Source organism: Silurus meridionalis, chromosome 11, assembly GCF_014805685.1.
Source record: "Silurus meridionalis isolate SWU-2019-XX chromosome 11, ASM1480568v1, whole genome shotgun sequence".
Lineage (NCBI taxonomy): Eukaryota > Metazoa > Chordata > Actinopteri > Siluriformes > Siluridae > Silurus > Silurus meridionalis.
This window is the reverse complement of record NC_060894.1, coordinates 14,936,255-14,961,083: the sequence shown is the minus strand read 5'-3', so window position 1 is coordinate 14,961,083 and position 24,829 is coordinate 14,936,255. Positions and strand designations below refer to the sequence as shown.

At 36.5% G+C, this 24,829-nt stretch overlaps 1 protein-coding gene across 1 annotated transcript in view; it reads right to left on the bottom strand.

Annotated features, from left to right (window-relative positions):
* Window positions 1-317: 317 nt before the first annotated feature.
* Window positions 318-24,829, bottom strand: part of LOC124393254 (protocadherin Fat 3) — a 54,190-nt gene continuing 29,678 nt past the window's right edge. The window contains exons 13-31 of the mRNA XM_046860879.1: window positions 24,432-24,628; window positions 23,864-24,017; window positions 21,325-21,558; window positions 20,337-20,729; window positions 19,518-19,732; window positions 19,158-19,295; window positions 18,485-18,628; window positions 18,142-18,339; window positions 16,901-17,178; window positions 16,287-16,822; window positions 14,389-14,517; window positions 12,986-13,143; window positions 11,210-11,669; window positions 10,444-10,597; window positions 8,716-9,425; window positions 4,981-5,073; window positions 3,956-4,015; window positions 3,004-3,069; window positions 318-1,478 (exon numbers count right to left, since the gene is read on the bottom strand). Of these exons, the coding sequence (XP_046716835.1) occupies window positions 997-1,478; window positions 3,004-3,069; window positions 3,956-4,015; window positions 4,981-5,073; window positions 8,716-9,425; window positions 10,444-10,597; window positions 11,210-11,669; window positions 12,986-13,143; window positions 14,389-14,517; window positions 16,287-16,822; window positions 16,901-17,178; window positions 18,142-18,339; window positions 18,485-18,628; window positions 19,158-19,295; window positions 19,518-19,732; window positions 20,337-20,729; window positions 21,325-21,558; window positions 23,864-24,017; window positions 24,432-24,628 (4,799 nt within the window). The 3' untranslated portion in view covers window positions 318-996. The remainder of the gene's footprint in view (window positions 1,479-3,003; window positions 3,070-3,955; window positions 4,016-4,980; window positions 5,074-8,715; window positions 9,426-10,443; window positions 10,598-11,209; window positions 11,670-12,985; window positions 13,144-14,388; window positions 14,518-16,286; window positions 16,823-16,900; window positions 17,179-18,141; window positions 18,340-18,484; window positions 18,629-19,157; window positions 19,296-19,517; window positions 19,733-20,336; window positions 20,730-21,324; window positions 21,559-23,863; window positions 24,018-24,431; window positions 24,629-24,829) is intronic.

Genomic DNA, 24,829 nt, shown 5'->3' with positions numbered 1-24,829 from the left:
TTGTTAATTATATATTTGGTTACAGGCTTTTACAATTAAAGATTTATTTCATATTGCCCTGGGATGAGTACTAACTTCATGTAACCTACTGATGTGCTTCTGTGTAGATTATATAAATGTTTTTCCATATTACCTACCCGGAATTCACCCACTGCAAGCAAATGCACATGAAGAATCATTTCACCAGAGTATACTATTCTGCACTGGCAAATAACATAGACCTGCCCCAAATCCCCATAATCATTCACAATGTACAGCCAATTCTTCCTTTTTTTTCTCTACTGTGGTCTCACTACAGTTTGTGTATATGTGTGTGTGTGTGTGTGTGTGTGTGTGTGTGTGTGTGTGTGTGAGAGAGAGAGAGAGAGAGAGAGAGAGAGAGAGAGAGAGAGAGAGAGAGAGAGAGAGAGAGAGAGAAAGGTAATATGGTAAAAATGAAAATGGTTATTGGTCACTTGCACTGCAGTTGAACTGCACTGAGGAATTAATAACTGAAGAAGAAAATGTAATAATTTTACACAAGCAAACAAACTCAAACTATGCGACTCAGAATGCCAAGAATATGAAATGTACATTTTCATTTATCTGAAACAGTAGAAAACAAAAGAATAGAACAATTTTCATTTTTGCTGTTTATATGGGGTGACAACAGATATATTAAAGTCTTTGAATGTTCCATGTTGCATACAGTTTTAATTTCTAATATACTATCTATATATTTCCTATGTATACTGACATATATTGCTATTAAATCTGCTATATACTTTCCTATTTCTTGAGTTAAACAAGTGCCCACACATAGTCAGTAATACACACTGTGATTAGTCCCTACTAAGTTATACTGTATATCTAAAAAGTTATTGATGCTTTCATACTTGCATACTCCCTACCATGTTTTTACTTTTTTTTTAATTCCATGCAAAGTAATAGCAGTGGTGATGCCAACTCATGGCAGTTTTCATACAGACCAGGCTGACATTGCAGCTAGTAGTTTTTCTACTTATCTACTTCATACATAGACATGCTGTGCTGGTTACTGTGTGAGCACTGAGCTCCAAATGACCGTCTGTCCCCAAGTCTGCTGATCTCCCTATGGCTGCCGAAGGAAAGGGAGTCTTTCCAGACATGAAGCCTTTCTTCCCTATGGCCAGAGAGACAGCAGGAAGCATTGGCTATCCCCTCATTAAAGTTTTTTCGGGGAAGGCTCTCCTCTTCCTGCCAGTCTGCACATAATGGGACAGGGCACTTCTCCCTAGATTTGGAAAAGTAGAAGTCTCTTTGGCCTTTATACCTATGTAAAGGATAGCTGGTGTCCAGAGAGTGTGTACTGCCACCTAGACGTATGCTGCCACCCATTCTTGTTTGGGTAAGAACAAGAGGAGCTGGTAGAGGAGGAGGAGTAGTAGAGTGCTCACTATTAAGAGATTCTAGGTCTGTCATTATGGTGTCAGTCCACTTTGTATTCTCCCAGTGGTATGCTGCAAAAACAGAGAAAGACTTTATGATCAAAACAGTTTAAAATACACTATATGTACTATATGGAAAGTTTGTGAATACCTAATAATCACATATATGGTTTCTCTTACAAAGTACAAAGTTCTAAAGAATGTCTTTGAAGGCTGTACATTAGAATTTCTCTTCACTGAAACTAAGAAAGGTTCCGTGTGTCTTATGTTTTCCTGGATTGCTGTGGAAAAATTTAAGAAATTCAAGTGGAATTCACAGACAGCCGACCTCAACCTTACTGAGCACCGCTGACATAAACTTGAAGACTGACTAAGACTCTGACTCTGGATCAATTCCTGACCTGACTTATGCTCTCCACCACATTCCACACTCCAAAATCAAGCGAAAAGACATTCTGGAAGAGTAGAGGTTATTACAAGAGCAAAGTCCTGCCCAGGACTGCTTTGGTGGCTGTGAAGGTGCATGTCATTGATTGGACATATTAAAAGAACATGGCTCTTAGTGAACGAGTCTTGTGTTGGTAATGAACAAGAGCAATACTGATTTTGAACCAACATAAATTTGTGAGAGACTGTCATGCAGAAATGAATAAACAAATCACTAATTCCATTTAATGTGAGTTTTACTGAAATAAAAAAAGGTAAAAGTCATGCTATGAAAATAATTTGGAGAAGTCTTTTATCAGCACATGAAGCATAATCTCAGTTAATGAATATTTAATGACTGATGACCATACACAATAAACGACTTTGACTGAAATCTGATTACTACAAATGTAGGTCATCTTTTTTAACAGCAGTTAACAAAATATATGATAATATAATAGGTGAAGTAATGAGGTGGAAATAGGTATTAAACTCTGATGTTCTTCACAAGTAAATCATCATCAACTGGTATTTTTTCTTCATGAACGAAACAAATTAATTGGAGGAGGCAGAGCTGGAGGTAGCAGAGCTGAAGATGTTGAGGTGTCCGTTGGGTGTGACGACGATGGACAGGATTAGAAATGAGTTTATTAGAGGGACAGCACATGTAGGACGTTTTGGAGACAAGGTGAGGGAGGCGAGATTGAGATGGTTTGGAGATTTGCAGAAAAGAGATATGGGGTATATTGGTAGGAGAATGCTGAGGATGGAGCCACCAAGAGGGAGGAAAAGAGAAAGCCCAAGGAGGAGGTTTATGGATGTGGTGAGGGAAAGTTAGTTAGTTTGAAAGAGGCAGATGTAGAGGACAGGGGGGTATGAAGACGGATGTTCCGCTGTGGCAACCCCTAATGGGAGAAGCCGAAAGAAGAAGAAGAAGAACAAGGATCTGCTTTATTTACTGCAGCAAGATATTTCACATTATTTTTGTGATATAATTTGTTCCTTAAAAAAAAAAAAGAATGGATCCCAATAGGTAATAAAAGGTATGAGCATATTTATGTGTTCACAATGAACAAAACCACGATGATACAATATCACAATGGAGGAACCAATAAATTGATAAACAAAAAACTATTGCAATCCAATAGTTTACAAAGCAGACTGTGCTTACAATTGATAAAGTATTCTTTGATGTATGAAGCACATGTTTTATCCACTTCATGGAGATGTGGATTAACTGTAAGCAAAAGGAAAAGAAACCAAATGCTATATACAAATGCTACATACAATGCTACATAGATATGATATGATGAACTGATTTTACGAAAGCAGCAATATTACATTTTATTGAAAAATATTTTATACACATAGGAAACATGATGCACAGTATGTGCAAAAGTGTTAAAGGAACAGTTAAAGGAAATATTGCAGAACTGTTTAAAAAATATTGAATTGGAATATTTTACATTGAGCAGCTACTACAACTAAACAGCAGACATGTCAATTAGAAATGCAGTTTATTACTTTATTTGGTCTTTTAATAAACCAACTAGAAAAAGTTTTTAGTTTTTATTTTCTAATTAATAGTAAAATAGGCAATATATAATGTATGTAGTAGATATAGATATAGATATAGATATAATACAGTATAGATGTATGCATTTTAAAACATAAAATTGAATTGAATCAATGTATCTATTTATGTATGAACGTCTGTCTGTCTGTCTGTCTGTCTGTCTGTCTGTCTGTCTGTCTGTCTATCTATCTATCTATCTATCTATCTATCTATCTATCTATCTATCTATCTATCTATCTGTATATTGTAGTTCTTAATTATGTTATGTTATATTTATATAGTTTTAAAATGTTGGTCATTCGGATAGGGTGCCCTTGAAATGAAATGTATGGAATGCATACCAAAATACTACAGTCCAGAACAGATCACACCTATTTCTGTTTTCAGTCAGAATACAAAGGAATACATTTTAACAGGCACTAAACCGGCACAGATGTTGCCACCGTGATACACCCCCGGAGCCAAACCTATTAATAAATGCCTGGTGTTTGAATATTAGAATGTATATATTATCAAGATGACCACAGGAAGAATACAGACATCATACCTTCGTTTTCAACGTTGTTCACTGCATCATTGACCCGCTTTATCACTGTGACGATGGAAGCTAATTTGTGGGTTAAGCAAACAGCGAATCATTACCAGGCAATGAAAGAGCATTTAATTACACTGTTGTAGTTTTGTTAGTAGTATAAATGAGAAACATGTTATTGATCACTTTTTGCTGTTGTACCAAACTAAAATTATTAGACTAATTGAGGTGGGAAACGATATATTTCATCATAAATCATAGGTAAAAAATCAAAAGATTTTAATCTCCCTGTATGATAATGCTATGATTCCTGTTTTTCTCAGGTTCTAGTCTGATTTGTTTTTAGCAAAGCAATATTATCTCTAATCCTCCAGTATTACTGGTCCTCCTATTATTCACTCTAATCAGTCTAATCTAAGATCATCTGTATTAAGTGAATAATTAATGAATTGTATTATTTTGATTCAGGTTTTGATTTAGGCTTTTCTCACCTTACAGACCTGCCTGGTGCATCCTGATGATCTAATACTACATGGAGCTTTCTGCACTTGTGACTCACTGCTGGTCCCACATGGAGATTTGTTTTCCTTGTTCATTGCCATCTCTGGCTTGGTCATTAGAGATCAAAATCTATATTCAGGTTTCAGTAAAGTTGCTTTGTGATGCTGTAAATTCATAAATGCATTATACAGAGAAGGCTGAGTTTGTATTTGTTTTTGGGTTCTTTGAAGCGCCATTGCTGATAAGTTTTTAGTAGTACAATTGTTCTGTAGCTTGGTTTTTCTACACTTAACTGTATCACATAACTGCTGCTGCATGTTGTGGTGTTTATGAGTACAGAACTCTCAGGTGGAACCTTATTATTTTACAGTCATAAGAGATAATATGCAACTGTCCCAAGCCAACGTTGTCGTAAAAGTGAAAAGCATCATAAACATAGTTATGTAACAGCACTGTCTAAAGGGAGTTGGTAGTTGGCAGTGTGGTGGGATTGAAGATGCAGAAGAAGATGCATAGTTGGAAAACTCAAGTAGACTCACCGTTGTCACAGAAGTCAGATGTGAGTTCTGAGACAGAGTAAGCTTCACTGCTATCTGTAAAACAAGGGGCCTCTTCCACTGCAATATTGGACTCTACAGAGAAATAGAACAAAAGTTACACACACACACACACACACACACACACACACACACACACACACACACACACACACCACAGACGTAGGCAAGTTCACGAAGCTAACAACGCGCAAAGCAGAAGGCAACAAGAAGTATGGGCTAAGATGACTGAAAACAGAGACATTCCTGATCACCTGATCATCTTTTCTCTGCTTGTGTTTTATATGGTGAATGTTCAGCCTGGATACATTCATTAGAAAACAACATTTTTAAATCTTCGCATTAATATATTTATGTGAGGACCAGTTACCAGCATGACACTATAGCAGGTTGTAGTAATGGCAAATTTTTTTTTTCCTTAAGTACATGTCAGAGCCTTACTTTAACTTAAGTAAAGAATAGTCAGTACTTTAACTTTTACCAGTGTTTTTTAAAACATAAGTATCTGTACTTCTACTTGAGTGAAGGATTTGTGTACATTTACCATATCTGCTGTAGGCAAAAAGTTATTACTAATACAACACCAATTCCAGAAAATAGTAGGGACTCTATGTTAAATGTAAATAAACAAAAAAGGGTGCAATGAGTTGCAATTCTTGTAAACCCATATTTTATTCATGATAGAACATCAAACAAATCTAAAATGTTAAAACTGTGGAAATGTACCATTTCTAGAAGAAAAAAATTAAGTTTTATGTGATTGTCACAAGATGTTACTAAAATAAACAACTGAAAGAATAATCATCAAATAATTAGCTTAACTGACAACAGGTCAATAACATGATTGGATAAAACAGTCTACCTTAGTGTTAGAGAGTCTCACAAGAGTAAAGATGGGCAGAGGTTCACCAATCTGCAAAAAAAAAACCTGCATCCACAAATTGTGGAACAAGTTCATGTTCCTCAACATCTCACTGCAAAGACTTTCACTAGCTCCTCATCAAGATTCAAAGTATCTGAAGAAATCTTTGGTGCAAGGATCAAGGTAAAAATCATTATTGGATACCCATGAGCCTTAGGCCCACAGGTGGCACTGCATTAAAAACAGGCATGATTCAGTAACAGAAATCACTGCTTAACACCTTCAGAAATCATTGTGTGCAAACACAGTTTGCGGTGTCATCCAAAAATTCATCTAAGATCTCTATCATGCAAAGACTCTGGTCGTCTCTTGGCCAAAGCTGATTAAAAATTGACTAAGGCAAAGTGGAAAACTGTTCTGTGGTTTCTTTTTGGAAACAATGAATGGACAAAAAAGAGGGACCATCTTGCTTGTTATCAGTGCTTAGTTCAAAAGGCCTCTGATGGTATGGGGTGTATTATTGGTGCCTATGGAATGGGCAGCTTGCGCATCTGGAAATGCAACATCAATGATAAAAGGTATATACAGGTTTAAAAGCAAACATATACTTCCATCCAAACACCATCTTTTTCAGAGAAGGCCTTGAAGTTCTCAGTAAGACAAAGCTAAACCACATACTACATAAATTACAACAGAATGGCTTCATAGTTGAAGAGTCTGGGCACAAAACTGGCCTGCCTGCAGTCCAGACCTTTTTCTATTTGAAAATACTGTGTTTAGAGAAATGAGACCAAAAATATGACAAGGAGGACAAAGGAATGTTGAGCAGGTAGAATCCTGTATCAGACATCAAATAGAACATTCCTCTCCCAAAGGTCTAGCAACTGGTCTTCTCAGTTTCCAAATGTATACAGATGAAGAAGAAGGGATGCAGCACAGTGGTAAACATGGTCCTGTCACAACTTTTTGTGTTTATGTGTTTCAGCCATAAAAAAATACTGGATTTTATTATATTTATATAATATATATTTTTAATAACCTTATTTCCTTAGTTTAAACATTTGACACGTTCTATGTAATACTGTGAATAAAATATGGGTTTATTAGATTTGCAAATCACATCCTGTTTCACAAACTTTTTATTTTTTATTTTTTTAATAAATTCAGTTGCAAATCCAAATCTAGCAATTGTTCTGTCACACTGCTTTCAACCTAAATATGGCATGTCATTACATTTCAAGTGGTACCACAATAAACTATAGCTTATAGCTTACTACAGTCAGAACTTGACTAAGTATCGAGGTAATAAGGTAATAATCAGGTTAGATTTTGAAAAGGATACCATAATTTACTTAAATGTTAACACTTTAACCTTTAAGGTTTAACATTTGTAGTTTAATGTATTTTCACATAACCTTTTGCACTTTTCACTCAGTAGTGGATCTAGATGCTATCGGAATGTAATTTTAAATAGTTGTTTTATTTTATTTTTTCTATATTGTGAACTACACATACACTATATCGCCAAATGTTTGCAGACACCTGGCCAAAAATATTGTATGTGTTTTTTGAGCATAGCATTCCACATTTAATCCCAATTTGCACTTATAATTCTCTTAACTTTTCTGTAAAGACGTTCCACTAGATTTTGGAGTGTGGTTTTGGAGATTTGGAGGTTCATCAGCCACAAGGGCAGTCAGGTACTGATGTAGATGAGGAGGCCTGGGGTGCAGTCAGTGTTTTAATTAATTCCAAAGGTGTTTAGTAGGGTTGAGGATTACTGCTCTATAGCAGTGGTCCCCAACCCCCGGTCCGTAGGTCAATTGGTACGGGGCTGCACAGAAAGAATGCATAACTTACATTATATCCATTTTATTTATTATCTGATTCTGTTTATTTTGGAAAATGACCCGATTCTCTCTGCCACATCTGTCTATGACTCACTCTTGATGCATGTCAAGATGCCTCGGTCACATGTCTTACCTACATCCACTACTTTCTTAAAGGGGTTGCTCCGGCCGCTAACACATTATACATTACCGCTAAATTGAAACCCCCAAGCTAGCAAAATAAACAAAAAACAACACAGTGGATTCACGTTTATTATAAGATTTAGAAAATACCAGTTTTTATACTGGTCGTATCATTTTATTTTGTTGTATTTATCCGCCACACCTTAAAGACCGGTCTGTGAAAATATTGTCTGACATTAAACTGGACCGTGGCGCAAAAAAGGTTGGGGACCACTGCTCTACTGCACACCATTGAATATCTTTCTCTCCAAACAATGTAAAACATATCTTCATGAAGCTTGCTTTGCGCACAGGGGCATTGCCAGGCTTGTACAGGTTTCGGTTTTTAAGTTCAATTGAACGCAAAATTGTATTATGCTGCATCCAAAGACATCCTATACAAGTGTGTGCCTCCAGCTTTCTGGCAACAGTTTGGAGAAGAACCACATATGGCAGGAAAGGTCATGTTTCCGCAAACATTTGGCAATATAGTGTATATAGATTATACATTGTTATTAAACAAAACAAAGTAGCAGCATAAATAACATGATTATGTAAAAACAAAGTGCTGGATGGAGGTTTGCCAGCTCCTAATGCTCCTTTGTATGAAACAAGGTGACAAGTTATCGTTTTGTTTTTTGTCTCCTGCTGTTTTGGTGTCCATTTGCTCATGATTTAATCAATGATATGAGTAAATGAAAGAGCTAAGGTGTGAACCTTTCAGTATTTCTATGATAATGATGTGGATAAGGAAGCTTTGTATTAACATTTTTAATAAATCTGTAAGAAGCAGCATTTAATTAAGTGTAAGGAGTATACATGTTCATGTAATCATCTCTTTACCCCATTTAGTGACCATTTCCTGTCCTTCTCCACGAAAGTTTCTTTCTTGCCATTTTAGGACCTGATCTTCACAATTGCCATTCTCACTTTGATCATCATCGTCATCTTCTTCTTCATCATCCTCATCAGTCTCCCAAGGAGGTTTGCGGAGGGGGAAGTTAGGCAACAGTGAAGGCAGGTTTGGTGCAACGCTACACACAGCTACCTCTCGTCTGGATATACCCAAGTTGTGTGACGTAATCTGAAAAGTGCCCATTGGGGGTGGGCATGATATAGTAGCAAGACCTGCTGTTTTCTTACCCAGACACTGGGGTGCAGTGTAAGCAGTAGGGCGCACCATGACCTGTGGAGGCCTTCCAGTTCCCTCAGCACCTGGACACATTTCACTTAGGGGACACCCATTTTCTGTGGAGATACCCGCTGACTCAGCACGGACCCAGTCCTTCCATAGCAGCTTCTTATGGAAAACAGCCAGCAGTATAAGAAGCACCAACACCACAAAAAGCAAAACACCAATGCCAATTACTTCTGCAGGACCAATGTAGGACAATATCTCGGCCTGGGTTTCCACTACACCTGTGGACGGCTGCTCACAGAACTGGCCCTCGAAGCCCGCTGTGCAGTTGCAGTAGAATGCACCAAATGCGTTTACACAAGTCCCGCCATTCTCACACTCCTCCTGGTCACACTCGTTCACATCCTCCTCGCATCTGTGTTGATTGAGATTAGTCAGTTATCTTTCATTTTGCTTGTTTTTTATCCCACAAACATATTCTGTAATTTTTTGTATATAATAAGCACAATATTTTCTTAAATTATTAATATTTAAGAGAATTTCTAATCACTGCATATAAGTAATTCATAAGCTGACTATACAGTTCAAAAGCCATCAAGAGAGTTGTGAAGATGTTAAATTTTAATGAACTTTCCTGCAAAAGACTTTGTAATTTTATGGTTGAACTTGCATAACTTTTAATCATCGAGTGTTTATGCAAGACCAAAGCCAATCAGACCAAAGATTCCAAGGCAATCAGGAACCTTGGATTTCTGACTAATTTCTGTAAATTAAGTGAAAACCTTTAAAAACAGTTATCTGATAAAACTATTGTAGGAATTAAAGTATTGCATTTGGAAACTGAACAGAAAATAGCAAACACTTTCAAAAAACCTTTTAACCTTTTGAAAACTATTGAAAGAGTGGAATGGAGGCATTCATTTTATTGTTCTTTTTTTTAGTTTACATGATAGTTTGAATTATTCATTATACTGTATATGAATACACCTGTCTGTAAATTGTTATTTATATTTTAATTATTTTATATGTTTTAAGATTGAAAACAAAAGTTAAAAAGTTTTGTTAGTGAGTTATGAGCTGAAAACCATTTCCTTACTTCCCCGCAGAAATGCTGCCATCTAATGGAAAATCTTTTGCTACCAAGTCCACAATTTGTATCTTATTATGGAAGCAGTCACATAAACACATGACCCTAATTACTGTAATATCCATCAATAATTATAACCAGCAATAATTACATAATAAAGTACTTAATTAAGAATTTGTGTTACATGCCTAACCATAAATTAAAATACAAAGAGGAATTATTATCCTGTGTGTGTGTGTGTGTGTGTGTGTGTGTGTGTGTGTGTGTGTGTGTGTGTGTGTGTGTGTGTGTGCTTGTTAATTGTCTGGGTAAATGAACTGTGTTATTAGCGAAAGATAAGTCTTACATGATTCCAGTGAAGCCTTTTGGGCAGCCACAAAGAAAAGTGTTGCCCACAGCTTTGCACTCTCCTCTATTTTGACACGGTGTGGGGACACATGGCGAAACTTCCAAATCACAGAGCATCCCAGTGTATTGTGGTGGGCAGATGCATGAAAATGCTGTGGGGACATGATGAACAGTAAGTATGGCATGAAATCATGTTTATTAACATGAAATATGATTCATTTACCAAATCACTCAATTATGAAATGCAACTTCATTATACATTCTCTTGAAGACAATTGTACATAATGCCTTACCTCTGCTTTCTTTTTATATTATTATTATTATTATTATTATTATTATTATTATTATTATTACCCCTCTCCTCCATAGGTTTGGCTGCAGTCATGATATTTATTTTATAATGAAACTTGCTCAGATTTGAAGTAAAATGTAATTTGTTCTAATTTGTAAAAATATCTTATTGTAACCATTTGTGCATTTTTTATTATCCAGCAAATTGAGATTTTTGGGCTTTCTCCACTGTTACTTTTTTATTTCTGTTAATAATTTATAGATACTGCCGCAAACATTTTTGTCTAAACTCCTAAAAAATGTGAGTTAATTAAATCATGTTTTGTTACTCAGCAAAACTATTTTGTCAGTTACTAAAGCAAATAGACTCTAGCGATGGCACATGTCCACTACTACCAAACCTACAAAATACAATACTTGAAGACCAAAACCTTTCAAAACTAATTAATGATAGACTTTTCTACACATCTTACCACCAGAGGGAAGGCTGTTGCAGGTGGCCCCGTTCTGGCACAGTGCACCCAGACAGGAGTTGGGATACAGCATGCAACCCATCTTGACCTCACTGATGGCGGTTAACTCACCATGCCGGTTCCTCTTACTCTGTAGGGGAAGCTCGTTGCCGTTCATAGTTACAGCACTCAGGCAGCCCTGGAAACCGTCATATGGTCGGGAGTGCCTCTGCCCACCACTCTGTGGCACCTGGGCCCCAAAAAACAGAGAGCCAATGGTACCAAGAGGCCAGAGAACAGGGACCTGGCCATCATGCCAGCGCTCCACGTAGCTGTCATCCAGGGAAAGCAGTGTATAGTTGTAAGTCACATGCAGGGCCACAGCATGCCAAAAACCATCATTTATGGAGCGCCCAGAAATGCCTAGCACATCCAGGTTGTTGGTGCAGTCCAATTGGAACCAGAGGCGACCTTCCTCAATCTGAATACACAATATATCAGAGTGTAAGTGAAACCGAATAGCCAATTCAAGCAGAACAATTCAGGAAACTGTGTAGAATGTAAATTAAGGAAAGAATGCAATGGTTTACAAATTTCATAAACCCATATTTTATTCACAATAGAACATAGGAAACATATCAAATCTTTAAAATGAATAAATGTACAATTTTAAAGAAAAAAGAGGTAGTTTTGTGGTAATTTTATGGCTGCAAGAGATCTACAAAAAGTTAGGACAGGGCCATGCATAGAAATGTGTAGATCTGGATTCTTGCTTCTCAACAGTCATCTTTGTCATCTTTTTTGTTTTATGATGTGCCAAATGTTGGTGAAAGGTCTGGACTGATAGGTGCAGTATGTGGTTTAGCATTGTCTTACATGGCTTTCCCTGCCTCTCTAAGAAACTCCTTAATGCCAAGTCACGTTACAGCAGTGGTGGGCAATCAGAGCCAGCAAAGCCTTCTCTGCTGGCCTAAACACTATTAGAAGCACTGACCTACATTTACAAAATAAATTCTTATATTTGTCCCATGGCATTGTATTAATTTATTCCCAGCAGTCTATTCTCTTCATTTCGTAGTGTTTCTCTTGGCTACACTGCTACGAGTGCAATATGTGTAATATTCCTCAATATGCGAAATGCCTCTCTCTCTAATGCCATGCTTTTTTATATTGCATTTTTGTATAGTATTAATGGTTTCTATAATTGCGACGTGATAGTGGTGGTATTAAGGGGGTGGATTATGTCGGGTAAGTCCTCACTGAAGGCCCAGGTACCAAATACTGAGTTGCGGACCTGTTGCCAATTAAACTAATTAGTTGCAAAATGTTCATCCAGCTGTTTCTTTTTAGTAACACTTTTTCCCCCCAGCCCTTTATTGTCTCTGTGATACACCCATCAAGTTCATCTTTTAAATGGTATATTTGCTCAGTTGAAACATTGATATCCAAATCCAATTGATGTGTTTTCAGAATACAAAAAACAAAGCACACCAACACACCAAGGCAGCCATCTGTGGGGCCATCTATGTTCTATTGTGAATAAAAAATGCATTTATGAGATTGGCAAATAATTGCATTCTGTTTTTATTTACATTTCACACATTGTCTTAACTTTTTTGGAATTGGGGTTGTCTGAAGACACTATGAAGACTGTGTCCTGTGACCTGTGTCTTTCACAAATGATTATAAGGTTGGAATTTACTTCTTAATGTAAGTATGTAATTTAAATAAGATAATAACAATTAATTTTATAATGTATGTGTGCATGCGTGTGTGCATGTGTGCGTGCGTGTTTACCTTTAGCATGTGACAGGGCTCAGCGTGTTTGTACATTATGACTCCTCTATTCTGCAGGGTTCTGATCTTCAGACTGACCTTCATATCCTGATTCTTACTACTGCCAGTCACTCTGTACTTAATATAGCTGTTCCCTGAAAAACTCAGAGATGTCTGCCCTGCAGAACATATCAGAAAAACGCATGCCTCAGGAGAATAGAAACGTGCACACACACACACACACACACACACACACACACAATATATTATATTATATTATTTATTTTTTATTTTTATTATGCTGTATTATTTATAGTAATGCTATACATAAATGATATAAACTCAACCTTCATCTCATTTAAGGAACACACAAGGCAGTGCTGTATAGCAGCTACATGATGTCATTATTGAGGAGTGGAAGAGGATCCCAGCAACAACCTGTGCAGCTCTGGTGAATTCCATGCCCAGGAGGATCAAGGCAGTACTAGATAACAATGGTGCTCGCACAAAATATAGACACTTTGGACAGTTTTGACATGTTCACTTAGGGTGTACTCACTTTTGTTGCCAGCTATTTTGACAATACTTGTAGTTATAATAGTTTTTTTACAGACAGTAAATCTGTACTGCTATAAAAGCTGCACATTGACTATATATTGACTACTCTAAATTTTCCCAAGTTTCAATTCTATAGTATTGTCCCTTGAGAAGATATACTAAAATGGTTGCTAAAATGTGAGGGTGTACTCACTTTAAATGACTAAAATATATTTAGAAAACATTGATAAATACATTACAGTACATTATATGGACAGAAAGTACACTGCATGAGTCCTGACCATAAGATTCTTACATGTTTTTTGTACATGTCATTCCAAATTTAGTCCCCATTTACTATTATAATAATCTCCACACTTTTGGGAAAATTTTCCACTCGATTTTGCTGTGCAATTGTGAAAATCTGTGGTGTAATCAGCGTTCCAGTTCATCCTATTTTTAATATGGATAAGGTGAAAGCTCTACAGCAGATCAATCCAAATTGTTTACTCAAATCCATGTAAATTGTATCTTCATGAAACTCACTTTGTACACAGGGAAATATTTTGGGTCTCCTAGTTTAAGTTTAAATTCTCTGCATTTCATAGACCTATACAATTGTGTGCCTCGACGATGTGGTAACATTTTAGCAAAGAACCACATATGGCTGGAACAGACTCTATACTTTTGTCTATAGAGTATATGTGAACAACTGACCATGACCACCATATGCTTGTTAAACATCATATTCTAAATCCATGTCATTGACATGTAGTTAGCCTCCATCTTTCACTTCAGTCGCTACTCTTTTAATAATTTAATTAAATTCTTAATTTAACTGATTGAATCAATTTCCAAAACTAATTTTAAAATTATAAAGCCCTAACCTGCACACTGGTGGAGAGTTTCAGGCAGGCAATGGCAGACAGAGGGAACTGTTGAGGCACTGCTTACACACTTCATATCAGGAGGACAGGCCTGGCCTTCACAAAGCTCTGCGGATAAACAATTTCCACCTGCTCGAAAGAAAGAGAGAGAGAGAGAGAGAGAGAGAGAGAGAGAGAGAGAGAGAGAGAGTCAGAAAAAGAGAAAAAAATGACATTGAGAGAGAAATATGATTAGGATATGAATTATGCAAAACAAAGAAGACAGATCAGATTCTACCAAAATGTTTTATAGGAAAATATAAAGCTGAAAATAAAAAGCAGTGTAATTTTCTGCTCCGAACAACTCCCTTTGCTCACACAACAGCTTCAATTATTTGTAACATGCATTCCACAAGATATAGGAAACATTCCTTTGTGATTTTTATTCATCTTACATTCTTACATCATGCAACCTTACAGGTGCACTTACAGTACAGACCAAAAGTTTGGACACACCTTCTCATTCAAAGAGTTTTCTTTATTTCCATGACTATGAAAATTGTAGAGTCACACTGAAGGCATCAAGGGCTATTTGACCAAGAAGGAGAGTGATGGGGTGCTGCGCCAGATGACCTGGCCTCCACAGTCACCGGACCTGAACCCAATCGAGATGGTTTAGGGGTGAGCTGGACCGCAGAGTGAAGGCAAGAGGGCCAACAAGTGCCAAGCATCTCTCGGGGAACTCCTTCAAGACTGTTGGAAGACCATTTCAGGTGACTACCTCTTGAAGCTCATCAAGAGAATGCCAAGAGTGTGCAAAGCAGTAATCAAAGCAAAAGGTGGCTACTTTAAAGAACCTAGAATATGACATTTTTCAGTTGTTTCACACTTTTTTGTTATGTATATAATTCCATATATAATTCCACATGTTAATTCATAGTTTTGATGCCTTCAGTGTGAATCTACAATTTTTATAGTCATGAAAATAAAGAAAACTCTTTGAATGAGAAGGTGTGTCCAAACTTTTGGTCTGTACTGTACATGCAATAAAATTCCTATTCTACCACATCCAAACCTGAAAAAACAACGAAGCATCAAAAACAATAATTATTATGATAATAAATCCAGTTTCAGGTGACTTTTGCTTTGTGGCATTAAATCGACAATAATGGCTAATGTTTTTCCAATTCTTTAACTGTGTAGTTTAGCGAACCTGTGTCCCCTGACATCTCAGCTTTCTCAGATATGGAACCTGATGTGATCTTTGGCTGTGGTAGCTCATCCAACTCAAGGTTCCAAGTGTTTTACATTCTGAAAAGCTTTTCTGCAATTTTACAGAGTGGTCATATAGTTAGCCTTTCTGTAAGCGTGAATCAGTCATTTTATTCTCTCCGTGATTTTCACACAGAGAAATATAGAGGGAACTAGATCAACTCTGAGCCTATGCCAAAAACAGTGGGTGCAAGGCAGGAATGCAGACAGAGAGGAAGCCAATCTCTCCTTGTATATAATGTACACAAACAGTCTCACACTCTTTTACACCTTCAGGAGATCTAATTTAGCTATTCCAACTACCAGCATAATTTTGGAAATGTAGACAATAGAACTCAAAGGAAACCCAAGCAGACACAGGGGGAATATACAGAACTCCTCTCAGAATAAGAGTAATGAGAATGCAATGCTACCACGTGCCCTCCATGCTGTTCACTATCATGTTTTTTTATTTGTAATTTAAACTATATATTGATATGATTTTGTTTCTGCTATTTTACCAGAAATCAGCTGTTGTGGCCGATGACAAAAAGAGACATCAGGCGTGACATGTTTATAACACTGTTTCATCCGTATGTGTCATCCGTATCCGTATGTAATATATATTAAAAATTTACAGAAAATCTTTTTCATGAAGCCAGACTTACCTGAGCAGCTGCAAGTCTCTGTGCGCCGGAAATATGGCAAGACAAAGCTCACTTTGGTGGTATCATAGATGATCAAGTCATCAGGTTCCAGCTTCAAGCTGAGCTCACAGACACTATCACCACAATCCAATTCTCCTGAGCAACTCTGATCCAACACGTCCACCAGCTTTAGTGTTCCTCCTAGCTTTTCCTGCAGTTCACCCAGTCTCAGTGCCAGTTCCCCAGGAGCCAGATACCCTCCTTCCTGTGCATCCACTGCCAAAAGCACCTCCAGCAGGGAAGACTGTGCCACTGTCTGCACCCCTAAAATGTGCAAAGGCTCTGGAGTCTGTCCCAATCCTGCTCCAAAGAGTGCATTCTGAAGCGTTCTCTTCAAATGTTCAAGGTATATCCCCACAAAGTCCTCAGGAGAGAGGTCCTGGAAGCGCAGCATGACAGCATTCTGTACCATTTCCTCTGTTGCCACCTTCACTTGCACCTTTACACCCACTGTTTCAGCAAAATGTCCGTCACTGACCGTGGCATTAATGAAGTACCTGGAAACATTTGCGGTGTTATGAAATAGAATGAAATTAACAAAAACAGAAATACACACTGTTTATCCAAAGTGCTACCTGCCAGGCTCCAGGCCACTCAGCGCCACAATCTTGCCATCCTGTTGGTCAATCTTAAACAGGATTTTTGACTGAGGCTGTTGTGTGAAAGACAACACATCATTTTCGTCTTCATCACTGGCATAGATCCTACCCACAATGCCACCCGGAAACACATCTCCCACCATCACTATATTGATCTCCAGAGGAAAGATGACTGGCTTAAAGACACTTCCTCCACTCACACGCACAACTACGAAAGAGGATGATGACAAGCGAGGCTTTCCAGAATCCCATGCCTTACTCAAAAAATAAAGAAACAGGCAAAAAACAAATATGATATAAATAACAACATCTATGCAAAAAACAGTGGTGAACAAAGTACAAAAACATGTATTCGAGTTAAAGTAAAGGTACACTCAGCAAACTATTACTCCAGTAAAATTGCTCCATTTAAATTTTCACTTGATTAAAAAGTACAAAAGTATTTGTCTTCAAATGTACTTTAGTTTCCAAAATACTGTGATTTATTCTGCCTATAATATCCTATTATAATTTTTGTCACAAGACTAAAATCAAATTGAATTAAATGTTTATGTGAAAAGACTCAAATTTTACTCTTAGCACACCAATCTATTATTAAAATGACATTAATTAGTCAAACACTGATTGATATCTATTCAAATTATCATAAGCTCAAAACCCTTTTTTCAACTACTTACAAAAAATCAGGAAAATAAGTCCACGGGCATTTTGGCAAGTCAGGAGTTTCTTCCATTATTTATTTCTCTCAAAATGTTCTGTTTGCTGTTGAACCAAGCAATCAAAACAAGTAAAAAAAAAAAAAAAAAAGAAAGTGCATGCTCTACCCTAATTGGTGGCTTGCTGCATGCTTAAGTTTTTATCCACTCATAAATAAAAAAGAACAACTGATTTGACAAAATGTAGTTGAGTAAAAAGTATTATATCTGGCTTGAAATGTAGTAAACTTAAAAGTAAAAGTGGCTTGACAAAGTCAGTTGGCTTGATCCTCTTGTGCAATTTTGCCAAGAAAATGTCCCAACAACTCAGGTGCTGTGCCAACTTCAAAACAATACTCATAAGCAATACTAATGATGACTGTTTATGCTTGTAAGATTAAGTCTTTTTATGTAGAGTTTATTTAGTGTAGAGTAATGGCAGTTGTCATAAAATGACAAATGCAGGTGACATTTTGTACAATCAACACGAGTAGAGTGTTAGCAGATTGTTAGTAAGCACACCTGTATCTCAAGAACGTACTCCTTTGGGTCATGTGGTCCAAACACTTTGTTTGAGCGCAGCTCTCCATTCCTGTCCAAGGTGAATGCATTGTCCTCATTCCCAGATACGATTACTAATTCAAAAGGGCCTCCATTTCGTGAAGAGTCGCTATCAGTGACAGACAGTTTCAGGATGGTAGTACCTGCAACTTTGTTCAGCTGAAAATACACATCATTCCAAATGTTTATCAGATGATTAACAATGAAAATATATATTTTTTCTGTTATATGGATATATTGGATATATGGATGTTCCATTCTGAAGCTGTGTTCCAATTCATAGAAGAGAAATCTGAGCACACACCTGAATAACTCCCGAAGCATTCTCCGGGGAAAATACTGGAGCATTGTCATTCACATCAGCAATATCAATGTTCACATTTACTGTGGTGGACATTGCAGGAGATCCACTATCAAATGCCTGGACTAGCAGCATGTATCTAGAGACCTTAGATAAAAGACATAAGAAGGGTGCATGAGGTGTGATTAATAAATTATTACAAATAATTGTATCTGCTTTAACACATTCACTGTGACCCTTGGGTACCAGAGGGTAATCGCCTTTTTTACACTTCTGATGTTTTTATTCTGTTACAGATCTACAGATCATTGCAAATCAATAATAAGTAATTCTGACAAATTAACAGTATCACTTGTGGCTCTCAACACCTCAATAATAACCCCTTACAAGTTATTATATTATATATATATATATATATATATATATATATATATATATATATATATATATATATATATATATATATATATATATATATATATTTTCCTTTCTTTTAAGGTGTTAAGTGTCTGTAAATGCGAAATTTTTAAGTGCTGTGGTCCTTTGAAATGGAATACTGGCAGCCATATCTACACATTCACAGAGTCTACTGGCTAAGAATAGATTTACAAAGAAATAAAAAGACCAAAGTGATTTACTGTTACTGGTAGTTTTAAAGGATGCCAGAGGATCTAACCTGCTCTCTATCAAGAGCCTTGTTGACCTTCAATAGTCCCGTGACCGGATCGATCCAGAATTGGTTCCCTTGGTCTCCTCTCAAGATGGAGTAAGTAATTCTCCCGTTTACTTGGCTGTCAAGGTCTTCTGCTAATAACTTCACATCACAAAGTCACACAACAAGGTGCATAAAAATTAGCTGATCTCTTTAATGCAAATTCAATGAATGTATATAATTAAATATTTGTAGTGTTAATTAAATGCATTGGAGAAGTGAACATAATTAAGCACTGGCTATAAAAATGAACTGAGTAATTATGTAGTAGTGGTCTAATAAACATTAGAAAGTTGTATAAAACAACACATTATTGAGCCATACCCTAGTGATTGTCGACCCAATCACTGTGTCCTCACTGACAAGAACATTATAAATCTCCTCACTAAAGAAAGGTGCATTATCATTAACATCCATCACTTCAATGCTAATGATCGTGGATGTTTTCAGAGGAGGAGTTCCACCATCCACAGCCTCAACTTTTAGGAAGAAGTCTTTACACACTTCATAGTCCAAATCATCAGCCACTGAGATGCCACCTGGAGTAATGAGAATTAGTCTTCAGTACAGTACAAAGCTGCATTTGAATGACTGTAGTGAGCAAAAAATCTTAAAATCACTGTAATAATTAACTGGCTGCATATACTTTGAATGGTTCCTCTATGCTCAGAATTGTCTAAACTTCAGTCCTTAAAAGTTTTGTCTTTTTCCGCTGAAACATGCTGAAATCATACTAGGTATTAAATAAACACTATAGAAATAAAATCAGATATGGTAGAGCAAGAAAACACAGTGGACTTTGGAAAATCCAGGACTGAAAGATATGTGCATAATCTATATGCTAGAAACTTTTCCTATCATACAGATTTCCATCTAGAAAACCCTTCATTTCTGATATATATCCCCATGTTTCAATTTATGCTGCATGCAAAATTACATTGGCCCTTGTCCAATCTAATATCTTTAAATTGTATTTCTTTTTTATCCTTGTGTTATTTCATTAATGCAGAAAGAAAATTGTTAGTAAATATTTATTTTGTATGTACAGTAAAATGTATGTTATAAAGATTGTGCTGAAGTTTTATTTTTAAAATATAAAAAAGTTAAGACCTTTCCTATAAGCAACACTAATCAGTCTCTTACCTATTATCTGATCGATGTAAAATTTCCCAAGTTCGTTGCCTGTACTGATACTGTAGTAGATCTCAGCATTGACACCAATATCTTTACTGGAGGCAAAGACCCTCAACAGCTCCGTTCCGACAGCAACATCCTCAGGCACTGCAACAGCATAGTCCTGCTTCTGGAAGACTGGTGGGTTGTCATTAACATCCAGAACCATGACAATGAGGTCTACCTGTGTGAACAGAGAGTTGGCTGCCCCTGTCTGGTCTGCAGCCTGGACCCTCACCCGGTATGAGTCTTGGAACTCTCGATCCAGAGGCTTCTCCAGAATAACCATTCCAGAAAAAGGGTCAATGGAAAAGGTATCATCAGCAGAGTCCACTAAAGAGTACATGACTCTTCTGTTCAGACCTGGATGGGAGAAGAAGAGTAGAAACCCAAAGACCACTTTAAACCAATTAGCTTGCTTTAAAAGTATTTTCAGGATGTAGCAGAGTAACAGTACAAGTCTACAAGTAATTCCTGCCTTAAGGTGATTTCACATACTTAGAATTTACTCTGCTTAAATTCAACCCTGAAAAGTTTGCTTTCTTGGTGCAGTTCAGGCAGGCAAAAACACATGTATCCCTGCTGCATAAGAAGTAAAAAAGCTACTTAGAAGAGGTAGTGTTATGCTGCTTCCAAGGAAACCTTATTGATGTTTAACTGCAGTAAAAACATGATTCAACAGAGAAAAAAGTCTTAGAGAAGCACAGTTATAGCACTACACTTTCACATATAACCTACATAATTTATTTTTAATGTAAATGTAATTACCTTTAACAGTGTTAAGCCATGCTGAAAAACAAAAATTCAGTTCAGTGTGTTCTTTTCAGTAGCCTCTCTTTTCATAGTCATTCAAAATAATTTTGACCTTGGAAGTGTGAATGTTGATTTAATATGAAAAAAATTCAGTCATAATAATAATCATAAAACCCTTTTGCAAAACACGTTTTTAAGTACTCACCCTCGTCAGGATCATCAGCTTGCAGGCGGGTTATTGGGGTTTTAGGTGCAGCATTTTCAAATACAGTGGCTAGAAACTCAGTGAAATTGAAGGATGGTGCGTTGTCATTCACATCTATTACTGTGAGAATGATCTTAGAGCGACAGAATAAACCACCTCCATCTGTAGCCTGGGCTATTAGATTATAGCTCTCTGTCCTCTCCCTATCAATCAGAGAGGTAGTTTTCAGTTCACCTGAAATGACAAGCAAAAAATTTAAAGATGGGTCGAATCAGTATGTCAGATCTTTTTCTTTTTTTTTATTTGATTTTGCAACCAACATAATTGGAAACATTAAGTGAGAAAAATAGAAACATTTTGGGGGAAAAAATAAAATAATAATTTACAGCACACTAACCTGCTTGCATATATGTGCACACTCCCTTTAAATGGTGCATTCGACACCGCAAAATGAATTGCATTTAATTATTTTATTTATTTAATTACGATGTTTTGAGATGAATATTATATTATTAAGAATAGCATACAGTGCCTGTCAAAAGTTTGGAAACACCTAGTCTTTTATTGTGTCTGAGAGACACATGCATGTTCCTTTAATTTATGCAAATTATGTAATTTAATGGCCTGAAGATTTACTTTGACTAAACAATTATATACATTTACAGATGTTACACTCACCTTAAACTCTTAAATTCTGTAAAGCTGCTTTGAGACAATGTACATTGTGAAAAGCGCTATAGAAATAAACTTGACTTGACCTGACTTGACTTGACACTTCATTTTCATTGCAAAAATTCTCCCTTGGCATGCATAAAAGCTTTACACACTCTTGCCATCTGGGAAAGTAAGTATTTTCAAACATTCAGCTGAAATACTCTTGTACAACTTGCCAGAGGTTACTTGCAATCCAGTTCAACCAAGAGCAGTTCAATAGGATTTAGGTCTGGTGACTGGCCAGGTCATTCCATGATAGATAACACTCCAATCAACTGGTTGCTCTCTAAATAACACTTACAGATCTTGGGCATATGCTTCAGGTGATTACAAACTTTTGACAGGCCCTGAAGGTTAAAAAACAATTACAATGCTTGCCATCGTTTAAGTGATTTTGATTAACCTAAAATAAGGATCCACTGCTTCTATAGGACTTTCTTGCCATTTTATTGTTAAAGCTGTTGTCTGCAAATGGTTACTAAGAATGCTAGACTCCTACTGTTGAAAGTTATCAGTCAGATGAAGACACAACAAGTCCATCATAAAGAGCAGAAAATGAGGCGCCACAGAGACATTTCCAAGAACAGCATGTCACTCCAAAACTGACAAAAAGAACAAGGCTAAAACTGATCAAGTCAAGTCAAGTCAAGAGAGTTTTATTGTCATTTCTACTATACACAGTGGTACACAGTACACAGTAAAAATGAGACAATGTTCCTCCAGAACCCTGGTGCTACACTAAACCAGAGAAGCTATCGTGATACCTAGGGCAACAGTAAAGAAGCTACATGAATATACTGGTCACTGCCTGCACATGACAAGAATCTAGTGCTATTCACATGACATAGTGTTAGGGTAGGGTGGTTTGGGAATAAGCTTTTTTTTTTTTTGTACAAAAAAGACATATAAGCCCTAAATCACCCCAAACTATGTGGTGAAATGTATTATAGTCTGATGAAAAAACACCCCTGGGGTGGCAGTATCATGTTCTTTGGCTGCTTCTCTGCACTTGGGTTCTAATGAAAATGGAAGGAATCGTGGCAAGCCCCAAATACTTACCAATTGTGATAGATAGCCTGCAGCCATCTTTCAGACAGAAGACAAATTTCACGTTCCAGCAAAAATGACCCTAAGCACAAATTCAAGTCAAAGAAATGGCTTCAGAAAGAAAAATATAAACCTTTCAAAATGGTCCTTTCTTGTTGAAACCCTATAAAATAAAAAAACAATGTGCAAAGAAGATCCTCTCACTATTTGATATATCTGGATATCTTTTTCAAGAGTACTAAAACTAAAATCAAGCTGTATTATGTTGTTAGACCTTTACCAGCAAGATTGAGTTTATTAATAGCAAAAGGAAATGTATTTCAGGTATCAGTTAAAGGGTGTGTGCACGTGAAACCAGGTTATTGTAAGTGCTTTTCTTTTACCCTGAAATGTTTTTATTTGTTCTTCACTTAAATCTGTTAGTTGCAATGTCACCTTAAAGGTGCAAAAATGTCTGACCATGGTCATTGATGGAAAAAAACACAAAGGATTGTCCAAAAAATTAATAAACTCTATGGAAAGGTCATAGCATTTGAGTTGTGTCAGTCTCAGCACCAGTGTGACTGTCAGTGGGAGAATGTACCCAACAAAGGCCACACAGTAGAGCAGAAAAAAACACCTAAGGTGATATCAAAGACCCCCTAAAAAACATAATAATCTGTTTTCATAAGCCTCCCTTTAAAAAAAAACTAGTTTCATATCTGCTATTTAGGTTTCTACAAATAACATATTTGATTAGTTTACTGCTAAAGCATTGGTTACCAAGTATCATCTTTACCCGTCTTAATGTCCATGTAGAAGTCTTCAACTCCTATGCCAAATAAGGAGTACTGAATCTCTGCATTAATGCCTATGTCAGAATCTGTAGCTTCAATAGTCAGAATTCCATAATCAATGGGTATGTCCTCTGGAAATGAGGCTTCATATATAGCCTGTTGATGTCAAATGTCAAAAATAAAAATAACAAAAATAATATATTAATGGTTAAAATACTTAAATCAGTAACAATTAAATATTATTACTACTGTATTAAGCAATGTGTATTAATCTACTCTTATTGTAAATAATTTCCAGTTTATTTATGTAAATCATATTTTAATAAATATAGCATTCTTTAAATAATTTAGAAAATTATGTGGGTTAATTTTTCTAGTATTACATCATTATTGTTAATGTGTATTTAATTTGTTTCAATATAACTAAGATTATTTTTTAACACATTAAACTAGCTTAGCAGTACCTTTAAATATGAAAGGGATGAAAGATTACTGGGAACTGAAATTATGTACAATATAAAACTGCTTGACATGTATGGTTTAACAAAGGTGATTTCAATTCTTCCACACCTCATTACATATAGGGCTGTTGTCATTGGTATCCATAATGCTGACCTCTACCATCACCTGGGTGGTAAACAAGCTGTCACAGGCAGTGATACTGAGTATATATCGATCCTGTTTTTCCCTATCCAGTGGCTGGTTCACAGACAACTTCCACTCTCCTTGCACTAAAGCTAGTGCAAACATCCCTCTAAGGTTCCCCCCTAAGGCCAAGGAAACAACCACCACAAAAATATTTATATTTCGACATTACATAATTACAGTAATAAATATGATTCTGTAACAGACCTTATTTTTTCTACACTGGGCCAATTGGTGCAGGAGCACTCTTAATACTAATGGGAAGAAATTTTGTTTACCATAAGGTTAACTCTGTCGATCTGCTTATACAGATCTGGCTTATA